Source organism: Carcharodon carcharias, chromosome 2 (assembly GCF_017639515.1).
Source record: "Carcharodon carcharias isolate sCarCar2 chromosome 2, sCarCar2.pri, whole genome shotgun sequence".
In the NCBI taxonomy this organism is placed as follows: Eukaryota; Metazoa; Chordata; class Chondrichthyes; order Lamniformes; family Lamnidae; genus Carcharodon; species Carcharodon carcharias.
The window spans coordinates 116,969,862-116,986,175 of record NC_054468.1 but is presented as its reverse complement, the minus strand read 5'-3'; the positions used below and the strand labels follow the sequence as shown (position 1 = coordinate 116,986,175).

The 16,314-nt window shown below is 43.1% G+C and overlaps 1 protein-coding gene across 2 annotated transcripts in view; it reads right to left on the bottom strand.

Annotated features, from left to right (window-relative positions):
• Positions 1 to 9,985: 9,985 nt before the first annotated feature.
• sptlc3 (serine palmitoyltransferase, long chain base subunit 3) overlaps positions 9,986 to 16,314 on the bottom strand; it is a 128,125-nt gene continuing 121,796 nt past the window's right edge. The window contains exon 12 of one of the 2 annotated variants that reach the window (XM_041176126.1): positions 9,986 to 11,647. In XM_041176126.1, coding sequence (XP_041032060.1) covers positions 11,573 to 11,647 — 75 coding nt within the window. In that variant the 3' untranslated portion in view covers positions 9,986 to 11,572. Of the gene's footprint in view, positions 11,648 to 15,959; positions 16,238 to 16,314 lie in introns of those variants that run through there. The other variant, XM_041176118.1, reaches the window with a different exon arrangement.

Sequence of the window (16,314 nt, the reverse complement as noted above, 5' to 3'; positions counted from 1 at the left end):
GGCCCAGAATTTGCCATTAATTTGGGCATGAGGTGATAAACCAAAGTTAAATAACAATTCCTTCCAGCAACGATGAAACGATGATTTGAATGGGTGAAAATGGCTCCTGATTTATTTCCATTTAAGAGCTGGTAGAGACATACACAGAGCAGTGCGAAACTTAGCTCAATTAATTATATCAGTAAATAAACAAATGTTTCTTTGATGTGGCTGCATCATCCTCAAATAGCGACCAAGGAAATTTGAGGATACTCGTGGTTACCAACTGCCATGAATACTTGTTAAATTTGCAACACTGAACACACAACACTGAAATAAGAAGATCTTTTAAGGCTGAACGTGCAATAAATGATTTCGGAAAGACATGGATCACATATGTAAATGGACTGTTTAATGGCAAGTGAAAGATGAAATTGACAAATATGAAGCATGAACATTGAGCAAAAACTGAGGGACAGGCACACATGAGGAGAATAGATTTTGTTTGGGGAGACTTTGAAAGGAAACTATTTGTTTTCTTATTTGTTCATGGGATGTGGGCTTCACTAGCAAGGCCAACATTTATTGCCCATCCTTAACTGCCCTTGAGAAGGTGGTGGTGAGCGGCCCCCTTGAACCGCTGCAGTCCATGTGGTGTAGGTACACACACGATGCTGTCAGGAAGAATTTTAACCCAGTGACAATGAAGAAACTATCTCCAGTCTAGATGCCTGGAGGTAGATCCTGATGCAGTGGGTGACCGGGACTTCTTCTGTGTCTTGTTCAGCTCTACTGGTTCAAGGATATGGTGCTGACCCACCTTCAAGACCATTGAGATTGGTTTCATTTGCTTAGTCTGCAAGAATCAGTCTTCGCCAGCCAGGTTAGACAAATCCCTAAGTCTCCAGGGGAAGGAAACCTGGTAACTATCCTTGCCTGGTTTTGCTCGCTTGTCAAAGCAGTTTACTGGGTGTGGTTGCTGTCACATGCCCACAACTGCTTGGAGAAACAAGTGAGAATGGGGTGAAGGTGGGGACCAATGCGCCACTCCAAAGAGTGTTGCGAGCCGGTCTGGGAAAGGTGCTACCACTCCCTTACACCCAAACCCATGGCCTCTACCGCCTAGAAGGACAAGGGCAGCTGATGTGTGGCAACGCCACAACTTCCAACTCACACACCATCCTGATTGGGAAATATATCGCCGTTCCTTTGCTATTCGTTGGGTCAAAATCCTGGAACTCACTCCCTAACAGCACTGTGGGTGTACCTACACCACAGGGACTGCTGCGCTTCATGAACTTGGCTCACTGCCACCTTCTCAAGGTCAATTAGAGATGGGCAATAAATGCTGGCCTAGCCTGTGACGCTCACGTCTCACGGATGATTAAATTAAAACATTTTAAAAAAGGTAATCTAAGTTATTTTAGGGCAGCACTAATAATTTTTTTCTGATATTACTGACTGGTTCAATCTGTGGTGTGAATCTTGGGCTGTCTCTTCTGCACTCCAATTTAATTCTCTTTCTTCCTCTCTTGCAAGAGTATTTCTGTGGGTGCCAATAAACTTTCCTCGTCCTTATTAAAATGTGAAACCTTCATCTGAGGGCCTGGATAGTATGGATTGTATGGCACAGCTGAACGCAGTCCTGTTCTAATCCAATATTCACATATAGGCATTTTCCGACAGAGGTCACTGAACAGGGCTGGCATTCATTCACTCCAGCATGTGTGCTTCAGAAGGAACTGGACAGGGAATAGGCAGAAACTATAAATATAGGAACAGGAGGAGGCCATTCAGCCCCTCAAGCCTGTTACACCATGCTGACCTGTGCCTCAACACCATGTGGACCCACCTTTGCTCCGAGTCCCTTAATACCCTCAATAATCTCAAATCTGTGGCTCATAGTATTAACAATTTCAACAAACCTAGTAAAACCACAACCTTTTGGGAAGAGAAGACCATATTTCTACTACCACATTGACTGAAATGAGCAAGGGCAGTGGTGAACTGGGTGTTGGGGGGGTGGGCGCAGTTGGTAGAGGCAAAGGGCTGTTCTACTTGTGGAAAGGGAGGCTGAGAGGCGATTTGATAGAGGTGTTCCGAATCATGAGGGTTTTACACAGAGTAGATAGGGAGAAATCGCTCCCATTGGCCGCTCTAGGTGCTTTCTGATTGCCTTTTGAAAGCCACAGTTGAATCTGCTTCCACCACACACTCAAGAAGTGGGAGCCAGATACTAACCTGGACGTAAAAAGGTTTTTTCTTTAGGCACCCTTTGATTCTTTTGCCATTCACCTTTGCCATGCCCCGTAAAGGCACATCACATTCAAAACTTTTAAAACATTAACTGTACTTTTGGAACTGAATTTTCTTTATTAAATGGATGCTACTGGGCTGCAAAAGATGGCTGCCAAGGGTCACCTGACCTGGCCAAGGGTCAAAGAGTAGAGGACACAGATTGAAGGCATTTCAGACAGTGATGAGAGAGAACTAAAACCTCTGTTCCCTTCCCTTACTGTCTGTAATCAGTGTGTTTTATTAAAATGAAGGATTAACCCCTGAGTGTGTGGACAATTTGAATAGCCAGCAGAAACCTTTTTGTGGGTTTAAATAAAAAGGATTATTTTATTGATGCGTTCACTCTGAAAGCCTATCGCTACATCACTCACTCAACCACTCACACACACACACACAAACACACACACACACACACACACCCCCCCACCCCCCCCCCCGAGAAAAATACAGTTAAAGAGAATAGTGCACTTTCACAAATTATAAATAAAAGAGTAGTTTGTAATTCGCATTATTGGTTTGTCTTGGAAAACACATGTTACAGGTCCAATGGAGAAGAGATTCTCCCTCATGAAGTGTAGTTAGGTGAATTCAATAGCCAAAGTCGTATAAGTCATTGCAGGATTCTCTTGAAATGATGGTCTTTCTGCAGATCATGCAGCTTGTAACTTGTAGTCTCATTACCAGGAAGACAGTTTGCTATATTTGTGGACTCAAAAAGGAACAGGCTTGAAGACATTATGATGTTACAGTCTCCAGTTTTTAAGGCATTGGTGTTACTGCCCTTTTGCTGCTGCTGCTGCTTCTGTGTCTTTCTGCAGACATCACTTAAAGGTTAAAGGGGAGGCCAACATGGCTGCTTTACCATATGGTCCCCTTTTCCCAAGATGATGTTGGGTTTAAGTTGATTAGCCACAACCTGGATTATTGTTTGAAGACATTTGCCCTGGGTGTTTGAGACAATCACCATCTTGGTTTCAGAACCCATTCAAGTCAGGAAGTACTTTGTGGGTGGTTTTAGGAGATGGATTGTGACACCACTAGTCTGCAATGTGTCCTTTTGTCCCTTCAAGACAGTGCAGCAGTTCTTGAATCCACAGACCGTGTCAGGTGACCCTTGGTGGCCATCTTTTGCAGCCCAGTAGTGTCCATTTAATAAAGAAAATTCAGTTCCAAAAGATTCCATACTGAGTACAGCTAATGTTTTAAAAGTTTTGAATGTGATGTGCCTTCACGGGGCATGGCAAAGGTGAATGGCAAAAGAATCAAAGGGTGCCATAAGGAAAAATCTTCTTGCGTCCAGGTTGGTATCGGGCTCCCACTGCTTGAGTGTGTGGTGGAAGCAGATTCAACTTTGGCTTTCAAAAGGCAATCAGAAAGCACCTAGAGGCGGAAAATAAATTGCAGGGAGAGGGGGAAAGGGTGGGGGAGTGGGACTGGCCGGATTACTCTTGTAGTGAGCTGGCTTGTGCTGAACAGGCCAAACGGCCTCTTTCTGTGTTGTTACGATTCTAGAGCGATGACCCATTTTGCAGAAACGGACAGATATCCATCACCAAATGCGTTGCACTGCATTCTGTTAGCCACGTAGCTCACCCTCTGAAATACAGCACCTCAGCCTGTTCATGTGCTCAGAACAATGCCGGTGCAAACCAGACCTCCCTGGAGCATAGTGGATGTTAGCATAAACTATTCTAAATTCCTTTCTCTGTTCTGTGTGCCACAACTACTTCCCCTCGCCACATGCAGTCAACTCGTTTAAACAGCCATAAAAAAGTATAGAACTGATCAATGGATATGTAGGCATCCTGAGCAAAAGTCATTCAGCTCCAGTCAGTTCTCCCCAGACTTTTCTGTGCGACACTTCCAGAGACCCTTGGATCATAATCGGCACACAATCAGGCCATTCTGCCCACCATACCTATACGGGCTCTTTGAAAGAGCTATCCAACTCCCCTGCTCCTTCTCCATAATCTGGCAATTTTCTTTTTCCCTTTCGAGCATGTATCCTGTTCTGGGATGGTCCCTCTCCCTTGGACTCTAGGCGTGGGACGTGTTTCTTAGGCAGGCTGTAGACACTGTCTGCTTAACACTTGTTTGTTAGTACCCACATCGAAACAGGTTACAGAGTAGGCACGTTGCACTTAGGCATGATTCCAAGCCTTCTCTCTCTCAGGGATCTAACACATGACTGACTGGTGTCAGTGGTACATCACCAGCGACATCATACACTTGCATATACCATTTGTTAACCCTTACACTACATATCCTTTTTGAAAGTTACTATTGAATCTGCCTCCACTCCCCTTTCTGGGAAGGGTGTTCCAGGTCATTACTAATCGCTGCACAAAAATAATTTCTCCTTGTCTTTCTCCAGCTCTGAAAAAGAATCATATTGGGACTCGGAACGTTAGCTCTGTTTCTCTCTCTCTCTACAGATGCTGCCAGACCTGCTGAGTTTTTCCAGCATTTTCTGTTTTATTTCAGATTTCCAGTATCTGCAGCATTTTGCTTTTATCTCCTCATCTCACCTCTGGTTGCTTCACCAGTTGTAATAAACCTGTGCCATCTGGTTACCAATCCTTCCGCCAACAGAAACAGCTTCTCCTTATTTGTGCCACCCTGTGCCCCCTGTGATTTTCAACTCCTCGATTAAATCTCTTCCTCTGCTTTGAGGAGGACAATCCCATTAACTCAAATCTCTTTACATCCTTCATCCCCAGGGCCATTCTGGTAGATCTGACCTGTGCTTGCTCCAATACGCCTGTTCTAACGTATGAAAAGCGGGCATGTTGGGAGGTCAACAAATACAGGGATGTTTAGAAACCTGTAGGCAGCTAGATAGAAACCTGCTCACCTTGATCTAAGGTCTCTAAGTTTGAAAGCCTACATTGTCTGACCAGGTCAGTTTTCCCAGTCCACTCTGGAATTGTGTTATTTGAGTTGGCCGAAGGTACGGAATTGGTTTTCTGAATCGTTATGTGATTTGGTAAAGGCAGCCAAATTATCTTTTGTCTGTAGTGTATTTGTTAAGAAGCACCTATCCACCTTCAGCCACCTGGGTCCTACTCCCTAGAATTCCCTCCCTAACCCTCTCTCTCCTTAAACAGTCACTCCCTCCCCCATAGATGCACAGGGGCACCAGTGTGCACCATGTGCAAGATACACTGCAGCAACTCACCAAGGCTCCTTCAACAGCACCTTCCAAACTCACGACCTCTACCAACTAGAAGGACAAGGGCAGCAGGCACATGGGAACGCCACCACCTGCAAGTTCCCCTCCAAGCCACTCAATATCCTGACTTGGAACTATACCACTGTTCCTTCACTGTCACTGGATCAAAATCCTGGAACTACCTTCCCAAACAGCACTGTGGATGTACCCACACCACATGGACTGCTGCGGTTCAAGGAAGTGGCTCACCACCACCTTCTCAAGAGCAATTAGGGGTGGGCAATAAATGCTGGCCTAGCCAGCGATGCCCACATCCCATAAATACATAGAATAAAATTGCAAAGACAGGAGCAATAATATCTCCTGAATTCAACCCGAATAGATGTTGGGAGGGAAAAGAGACTTTAGAGATTGGATGTGGAATAGGATTTCTAATCCTTCAGGAAGTTTCCAGGAATTACTGATTAATCTCCAGGATACATCTGCGAGCGACATGCAGGATTAAAATCACAGAGAAGTTTAACTTTTTTTTATAATTTGTTTTCTCAACACTTATGTTCATTAGTTATAAAGGTCTTGCGGATGAGGTGAAAAGGATGTTTGACTGACAGTCCAGAATCATCAAATTGGATAATTGCAAGTCCATTTGCTTTCCAATTGGCTGTGGGAGGGCACACATAAGAATGATGGATGTGTCGGGTAGCCAATGGCATGAGCTTGGGGGTGGGGTGTGAGGTCATGTGACAAAACCTCCTGGAAAATGTTCAGTCAGTGTTGGCAACCACAACTGTCTAAGATGCCAGTAATTTGTGGCTGGTCTCATTATTCCTTTCACTCTTACCTTTGTAAGTTAATCATTCACCATAGCGACATTCATCCAGTTTTGTGCGATGCCCAAATTGCTTGGTGTAGAATGAATTAAATTGAGTCTTAAATCAAAATCATCTTTAAGAATGGCACTAGTTATTTATTCATGACTGAACAGCCTAGTTTAATAATATTCCCTTTGCCTTGATTTATGGAGGTTTGAGCATTTGCCAATTCTAAAGTGAGGGGATAATCAGAGAGTGAATTGGAGCAGTTTTCTAAAACACCAGGAATTCACCTATAGACCTTTTGGCTTGAATCTTGCTCTAAGATACAGGCAGCAGTGGATAAATAATCCTGTTCTCCACCTGGACCCACATTTTTTGCCTTCTTGAAATGTGGAAACATTCAAACAAGAGCTCAATTAGCCTGCTCACGCTTGGCGATTAATCACTGCCTACAGTTGAGGAGCAGAACAGTCAGGATCCAATTGCGGGGCTGGATGGCCTACTCCTGTTCCTATCACCCAATGACCATTCAGAAGATATAAAATTTGACTGAAGGTCTTTTCTGAGAGTGGGATGATGCATCTTCCTGCCTGTAAACATACTTCAGCAGAGGATCATTATTGCTGTCTCGTTCTGTTGTTGGTTTTCAATGGTCCCTTCATTTGTTGGATTCTTTGGATGGCCGCAGGACCTGATAACCGAAAAAGACAGGAACGTAGGGAGTGATCGGTACTCCCTTATGGAATAACACGATGGGACGAGAGATTGCCCGGAGCCCACCTGCTTTCTTCCTTGCCCACTGCTTTCATTGGCAGGTGAGAATGTCAATGGAAGCTGTCACCATCACCGAATCATCTCAAAAACAAGAGCTCCTGCAATGAAGCTACATCAACAATTACCATTTCTTAATGTAAAATTCACCGCAGTGGGTTCATCAATGTCAAAATCGGACCTCCAATTTTCAAGTCTGGCTCACGAGTAGAATTGAACCACAGCTCAACATTAAAACCTGATAAAAAAGATGGAACCTATACACTAGAGTTATGCAACAACGTCTATTTATGAAGCACCTTTAATGATACAAAACATCCCAATGCATTTAACGAGAGTGTTATCAATAAAAATACTTTTGACAACAAGTCACGGACGGTGACTGTCTGCCTCCCATATCCCTTGACTCCCTTGTTGATCAAAAATCTAACTCAGACTTGAATATATTCCATGTCCCAGCCTCCACTGCTTTCTGAGGGAGAGGATTCCATAGACTAACGACCCTCTTGAGGGAAAAAAAATTCTCCCTATCTCCGTCTTAAAAGGGAGACCCTAATTTTTAAACTGTGTTCCCTAGTCCTAGACTCCTCCACAAGGGAGAAATGTCCTCTCAGTATCCACCCTATCAAGTGCTCTCAGGGTCATAAATGTTTCAATAAGATCACCTCTCATTTTTCTAAACTCCAGTGGGTATAGACTCAGCCTACTCAATCTTTCCTCATAAGATAATCGCTTCATCCAAGGAAAACCAGTTGAATGAACATCATGCTTAATAACAAGGTGCTGGCTTTGTCTTGGGTTCACCATTGGCTTAACGGGTACGGTGCTCATGTGTTTGATGGAAAAGTCTTAGGCTCAATTCCTGTTCGAGTTACTCAAACTGAGCTAAGATAGCACAGGAACAGTATACTTAGCTTCAGGGAAAGTGGCGTTCAGTGACGGGAAAAAGTCAATGGCCTTTGTTGATGATCCTGATTGTTCAGCCGCAACTACTGGAAGGTGCAGAGTATCTGCATCAGGCAAGGACAGGACCGTGTTCTTCTGTGATGGTCACTTGTTTCAACAGCCCATTGACACTATCTGGATTTACACTCATTACGTAATGTGGGGAGGTGTGTAATAACGGGGAGCAATCTGAAGGAATAGTACAGCAAGACTGAGATGAGATGGAAATCTGCTCTGAGGAAGGGTCGTACGGACTCGAAATGCTCTGTTTCTCTCTCCACAGGTACTGTTAGACCTGCTGAGGTTTTTCCAGTGTCTTCTGTTTTTATTACAGAAATATACCTCTTTAAATAAAAGCCTACATAGGAATGGGAGGAGGCTATTCAGGCCCTCAAGCCTGACCCGTCATTCAATCAGATCATGGTTGATCAGTACCTCAGCTCCATTTCCTTTTGACCCAACTTCCACAGCTTTTTGAGGAGTAACCTCCTGATTTCCATCATCCTTTGTGTGAAAATATGCTTCCTGATTTTGCTCCTAACTGGCTCAGTTCTGCTGTGGAATTCTTCACCTTTGCATCTATTAAAACCCTAAAATAATTTTAAACATCTCAGTTTGATCACCCCTCCACCTTCTACACGCAAAGGAGTATCAGGCAAGTTAATGCAACCTGTCCTCATAATTTAACCCTTTAAATCCTAGTATCATTCTGGTGAATCAGCGATGTACCCATTCCAAGGCCAATTAAATCCCTCCTGAGATTTTGTGCCCTAGAGTGGACCCCAGATGACTGAAGCCCTATACACCTGAAGCATCACTTCCCTCACTTCTGGATTCCAACAACCTTGAGATAAAGGCCTGCATTCCATTTGGCTTTCTAAATTTCTTTTGTATCTGTGCTCTAGCTTTTAGTGATTTCTGTCCATGAGCATCTAAATCCCTTTGTTTCTTCAGTTTCTAGACTCTCACTATTGAGAAAATATTCTGATACCTTTCAGGGAGCCAAATTGGAAGGCCTCACATGTCTCCTCATTGAACTCCAACTGCTGTGGTTGTGCCACTCACTTACTCTATCGAGGTCCCTTGGAAACTTCCTGCTCTCATCTACCGAACTCACTGGAGCTCCTAACTTAGTGCTGTCTACAAATTTGGATAGATAACTCTCTGCTCCTTATCCAAGTCAATATATAAAGACAAGGCCCAGTATAAATCCCTGTGGGGGTGGGGGGGGGTCAACGCTCATCACATATTCTGCTAATTAGAACAAACTCTTTCCCCTGCTCTCTGTCCTTTGCCTCCCAACAAATTATTGGACCATTTCACAAGGTTATCGCTAATTACAAGTGCTCGCACTTTTGCTAACAACCTCCCACGTGAAACCCTATCCAATACCTTTTGCAAGTGTATTTAGCCAGCGTCTAGAGACACTAGTGACCTCCTCAAAAATATTCAGCAAGATTAGACAATCCACAATGACTCTGATAAGTTTTTACTTGCCCAAGTCTCCGATGATAGATTCCAGTAACTTTCTCACAACCAACGTCGAACTGAGACCTTTGCAGTTCACAGAGTTCTCCCTCCATCCCTTTTTTAACAACAGGAGTGACATTTGTAATCTTCCAATCCAAAATGCCCAATATCTGAATCTAAAGAACTTTGGAAAGTTTATGACTAATGCATCTGTAATTTCTGCATGGATTTCCTTTAATAGCCTGAAGTGGAAAGCATCAAGTTCTGGAGATTTGTCCATTTTAATTTGTATAAGATAGCATATGTTCTGTAAAAGATCCTTTGCGGGCTTTTCTAATATAGGCATTAACCAGCTTATTTTAATCTGGTTACCTCAGTTAAAATACCAAAACAAGAGGATTTTTTTTAGGACAATCATTGCTGTGTTAAGACTCAATTTTCTTCACTCTGTAATTAAATTTACGGCAGAAACATTCAACCCCTACACCCCAATTACTATAATAGGCCCCATTAAAAAAAAGCACATACGCACTAGTTAATAGCAGTAATTTTATCAAGAGATTTAACAAAGTTCATAGAGAGAGGAGAGGCCGGAGTTAAGGTTTTATTTGTGCATGCCAGCCCAGTGTCTCCATCATACATAAAGGAAACATTTCTGTCACAAAAGGAAGGAAATAATAATTTTTTTCCTTATACATTATGTATAAAAAATCAGTACACAAAAATATACAAACCTTTCACCATTAAAGTACGTGAAGGCTGTATATAAATTAAGTTTACAAACCAGTTCATTCCAGTCACTGTTCCCGTACACAGTACCACGTACAATCCATAGACCCAGCACCATGTCCTGCCAGAATCAGCAATTATCTGAATAGAGGCGGCAAGTTTTTTTTCTTCCGAGATTGCAAGTGTCGGCAGTGCTATTTCCCTTTTCTCAGTGTATGCAGATGGAGCTTGAAGGCACACTTTTTTTTAACCAAATCTCCTTAATGTTCAGAGATGGCAATCTGCCCCAGTTTAACAAGGAATGTTTAATTGTGAGTCAAATCACTTTTCTGTCCCGTTCATTCTCACTTGGAGGTACCTGAATCCGACTGAGTGTCATAACTGAACTCTCCTGGGCCCATCCTCCCCAACTCCAATTAAAATCAGTAAACAATAAGATTTTCAAGGACTGAAATACTACGCAAGCTCGAGGGATGGGTTCACGGAATAATCTCGTTGGAAATCTCTTCTTTTAACAAGTATAATTAAAGAGAATCAGATATTTTTTGACCCAGTTGCAATCCCTTAACAACAGCATGGAGGTTCGACAGAAATTCAGGCTAAGGGCAGACAATCGAGTTTATCTCAAATGGCTAATGAATCTTGAGGCAGGAGAGAGGTTGGCATATTCAAGGCAGCTTTGCCATTGCCAATAGAATTCACTCTCAAACCTGGTCAGAGATTCCCGATTAAAAGTGTGTGCAAATGGAGCTTAAAAATGCACCTTTACTAATCTTGTCATTGGATGCAGCATCATGTAAAACACATAGACCCAACATTAAATGTTGGTAGAAACACAGGCCAATTATCAGAATCCATATGATAATAGCAGGGGACAAAGAAACAACAATCAAGCAGGAGTTTAAGCCTGTGAGGAGCATTCAGGTAAATTCAGACTTGTGTCAAGTCAATATGAAACATGGGACCTCTGAATTTTAACATTGCTCCCAGGAAGAAAAGAAACTGCCCTCCTACAATTGGGACATAATCCTCAAAATGCAAATCTAAGCAGTGTGTATTTTCACCCATACTTATTGCTGTAAGCAGAACAGTTCTTAAGTAGGTCAAAAGAGCATTTAACTTTCTTTGAATGTTTTCTTCTGTCCAGAGGAACCTATTGTAATAAAATTGTTGGTATATTCCTCGTCCATCTAACTGTTAAGAGTTTGGACAGGTAGGATTCACTCCTTTCTCTCTGTGCCCTTCCATCCCATATCCCAACTAGATTATAAAGGATTAAAAGAATAACATAAAAAGAAATACACCGTCCCTTTATGAATCAACCACAGATTACTATTGATTGGTTGGTAAGTGGACTCTGATTAGTAGACACGTCTCAACCAGAATTCACTTACTAACAAATTAGCAGTCTCTTCTCATGCAGTATAAATTGTTCTTCTCTTTGCATTTGGTATTCTTGCGAGTTGTCCTGATGAGTACAAGATGAAAAGCTTCAACAACACTTGTCCTTTTTCAGCAATAATCTAGTTCTATACTACCAAACAATTATTAACAGGTGACTGTGTTTGCTCAGGAGTATAACAAGATGATGTGATGGTGGGGACACAGATTGTTGAAGAGGTGTGTGTGTCATGCAAGGCCATATGGATGATGCGTTCTTGCGCATGACGCCCCTTAAATAACATGGGCGCATCCCAATTAAAAATCGGATCCAAATTCACCTCAACACTTGTCTGGCTTCCTGGAGGGAAAAAATTGCTTTTCAGCAAACTTTCTTAGTTTGAGCTTTGAAGGCCAGAGGGAGGAAATAATGCATTTTAAAAAAAACTGGATTTACATCGTTTTATTGAATGTTAGTAACCTCGATAAGAATAGTTTTGGCAAACATTTTATCCACTGAGGACAAGAAGCCTTTAAAATCTGTGAATCTACTCTCCTTTAGGCCCAGTCAAGTGTTACTTCGCAGCTTTCAATGACTGGAAAATGCAGTAATCTTTTCATCAAACCCTGACACTTATAAGGAATTCTAATTTTGTTTAGGATCTTGGGGATTGTTAAACTTCGGTCCAATGCAGTAATGGTAGAGACAGATTAATGGGGGAAGTTTTATGGACTACAATCAATTCCCACAACATATAAAACTGCAATGTCTTACTTTAAGCTCAGTGGGCGTGATCCTAGAAACGGTGTGAATGTTGAAATCAAAAGGCTTCAATTACTTTAGCAAATTGAGTGCTGTAAGTACTATGCACTTGGTGGCAAGGCTGCTGTGAAAAAGTGTGAACACAGATGCCCTCTTGTGAAAAAACACACACCTCGTCAAATTGAAATGTAGGTTGGAAATAAGCTGAATTATACGCTCATCAAGATGAGGGACAATGGTGCGGGACGGCACAGCACATTCCCTTCTGGGACACTTGGGAAGGTTAAGCATGTTAGAAGTTAGGCTGTTAGCCGCAAGCAAAGTCTGCTACACTAACAACATGTCACAACCTCAAACGCTGAGAAAAACATCTATTTGTCCTTTTACAGTCTCCAGGATTGCCAGTTAGAAGTAAATTAGGGGTCAGTTTTGCTGTGGGTCCACATCAGCGACTGGGTAGAGATTTCTCAAAATCGCTGCACACAGGTAAATTTTCATTTATAGTCTTGCATGGAAGCAGCTGAAGGACCCAGAAGTGTCGTGTTATAGGATGGGCTCCAGGCCTATTCTCAAGGCCATTGTTAATACTGTATCTTTCTAACTCTTGCAGCAAAGACCTTCTACAGACTTGAGTTCCTCTTGGTAAGAAAATGCCAAAACACGTTTGATAGGCAAGTAAGAAAGATCTATTTCCACCCGCTGGGTATTAGCCTGGTAAAAGTGCGCACACTCCATCAATGAGATCATGTACACACCTCTATATACATGATGCCTATGTTGTGACAATAATTAAGTGCCTCATGAGGCAATGGCTCTACAGACAGTGTCGGCAATTAGTCATGGTCACACTCTGCTCCCTGTTTTCCCACTGGTTCCTACAGCAAGATAGACTTGCATTTTTATAACACCTTTCACGACCTCAGGTCACCCCAAAGTGCTTTGCAGCCAATGGAGTACTGTTGAAATGTAGTCACTGTTGTAATGTGCAAAACGCAGCAGCCAATTTATGCACAGCAAGCTCCCACAAACAGCAACGTGAAAACAACCAAATGATTTTCTTTCAGTGATGTTTACTGAGGGATAAATATTGGCCACGACACCAGAGATAACTCCTTGCTAATCTACAAAATAGCAGCAATGAGATCATTTTATGTCCACTTGAGACAGTAGATGGGGCCTTGATTTAGCATCTGATCTGAAATGAGGGAACCATTATTGAAATTGTAGATTCATGCACAATTATTCTCTGACACTGCAGTGTCCCCTCAGTGCTGCATCGGGAGTGTCAATCTAGACTTTTTGTGCTCAAATCTCTGGAGTGGGACTGGAACCCACAGCCTTCTGACTCAGAGGTGAGAGTGCTACCAACTGAACCACAGCTGACACTACAAGAGGAATTTGCATTACTATTAAAAGTACATTCGGGACAGCAGTGCCCGTCAAGCTGTGATGCAGGAGCTCTGTTTAAACACTGGCCACTCGACATAATTTGCACCTGCAGTTACAGATCCATGGGAGTGACACCATTCCACAGCTCCAGCTTCCAAACCAGGGGAGCAAATTCTTCCGGAAAGTTCAAACATTGACAGATAGTGCGGCTTACCACATGTGGCACAGGAGTTCAGTGCAAATAACGTCTTCGTCTTTGCAGTTCTGTTTTTTTTTGGGGGGGGGGGGGGGGTGGAAAGAGTCAGTGCATTTTCTGCACTGTATGCCAGCCTGCTCAATGCTGCTAATGGAGCCACTTGTAGAGCTGAGAGGTGTTAAACAGATCCCTTAAGAGATTTAAAAGGAATGAAAATAATTGTGCATGAATCTACAATTTCAATAATGGTTCCCTCACTTTGATACTGGCTTCTTACAGAGGTACAATTATGAAGAGCGAGAGTTGCAGCGAATGACATTCTGAGAGGTGACGTTAATACTGATACTGGGGATAGAATGGAATTAAAATTTTTGGATCCACTGTGATAACATATCCTGTACTGGTTAAAGCTATGGATTAATTAGGGCTACTGGTTTAGAATTACTGTCGCCTTTTTAATTATGTTGGAACCCAGGAAATTTTAACAGAAGTTGAATTCTACAAATTCCTCCATTCCTTCTGAAGGGGCATCAAAGCAACAAGCTCGGCTGCAAATCGAGCTGCGTTCTGGGTTTAATAGTGAATCAAAATGATCGTTGTGGCTAAAACACAATAAAGGGTTAAAAATATTCAAGTCGGGTTTCCATGCAAAACAGGTCACAAGCAAAAGGCATTTTTAAAAAAAAACACATCCGACTTCAGCTGTTCAGCCGCGGTGTTGCTGGGCTGAATAGCAACTTCAGTGCGTGAGGAGGCCTGGTTAATAGTTGCCGGGTGCGCTGAATTAGATCAGGAAGCGCGCGTTTTGGTCGAGGCTAGGCATCCGTGGGCTAACGTGATCCAATTGTCATGGCCCATCTCTCACGAGGTTCGAATCCAGGCATGGACTGAAAGCGCTGAATCCGGCCTTCCCTGAGACGAGAGAAGGGTCTCTTGGTCAGTAGGTGGACAAGCCCTTACGCCGAGAGGACTCACAGCGATTGTCAAGCGGGCAGCTGTGGCTGGGGCCAAAGCAACCCTACCCTCTTTCCCCCACCCCACCACACTCCCCTCCCTGCCACCTCATGACTGACGGAGAACAGGGCAGGGGTGGGAATACAGGTTGTAAAAAACAGGTTAATTATAAAGGACAAGGCGATGAAAATGACAAAAATTAAATTAAAATAAAACAAGTCATCACCTCGTATAGACAGCTGCAGCAATTAACCCTTTCCTGCTCCCCGCAAAAAAAAATTAAATAAAACAATCTCCTTTGCAGAAAGAATTTCACAGATTTAAAAATCAGATAAACTGCTCGGTGAGAACATTCTGAATACGCATTCAAACATATTTCCCTCCCCTCCCACCATTCGCCACACCATGTTTTACATGAGTTTCAAAAGGACCTCAGCAAAAGGCCTACAAAAATGATAATTTCTGTATTTACACGTATATCTTTTTCCATAACATTCCAACAAAATTCCGTGTGATTAGACAATCCTTTGGCAACATTTCCCCGTCAAAATATCTGCAGTTATGAATGATATCCGTCTGAAAATCCAGTAGCAGGTGATTCAAATTCCAACAAAGATCCAGCCAAACATGCCTGAGTTTAACTTTTGGCTAATTCCTGAATGAATATTTATTGCAATAGTTGCATAGAAAAATTTAAAAAAAAAACATTTTAAATGCTCATCTGGCGTTAACAGCAACAATCGTTTTTTTTTAAATAATTTTTTTTCTCTTGAAACAACGCCCCCGAAAAGGGACAAATTGCGTGAGTGAACAAACATCTACAGAAAGAACAGCTGCAGGACTTGTGAACGAGGCTCCTGGATTTGTTTTCACTGGACTGGTCTCCCACCACCACCACACCCCAACTCCCCCCCCCACCCCCCACCCTGTGCTGCCACATTAGGAGTATCTTGTGCAAGAACCATGACGGTGGTACATCACTGCAGGGGGGGGGGGTGGGGGGGGGAGCCACTCCGCCCCCAGATCGCTCATTTGCTCACTCTCTGTGCAGGCGGGAGGGGTCTGTCGTTTCACGCCAGCCTCCCCCCTGCTTCCCCCTTTATTCCCCAACCCACCCACCAATTCACGTTTGCTAAAGAGGAAGTGCGCCCACGCGTGCGCACACACACACACGTGCTGTTTCCATCACCGGGTCGCAATGGAGGGGGGCACGCGCGTGTAACACGTCTCATAGCTCATGGCCCACACCGCTGGAGGGAGCTTCAGTCTTCCATTTCGAAGTCTGACTCGTCGTAGATTTCGGGGCGAACACAGGGAGACCGCCTGGAGTACTTGAACTGTAGGTAGTCCCCCATTTCATCCAGGACGTTCAACACCTGTAATAGTTAACGTTTATGAAAAAAAAACCGACTTGCATTTCTATAGCACCTTCCTCAACCACCTAAGCGCTTCA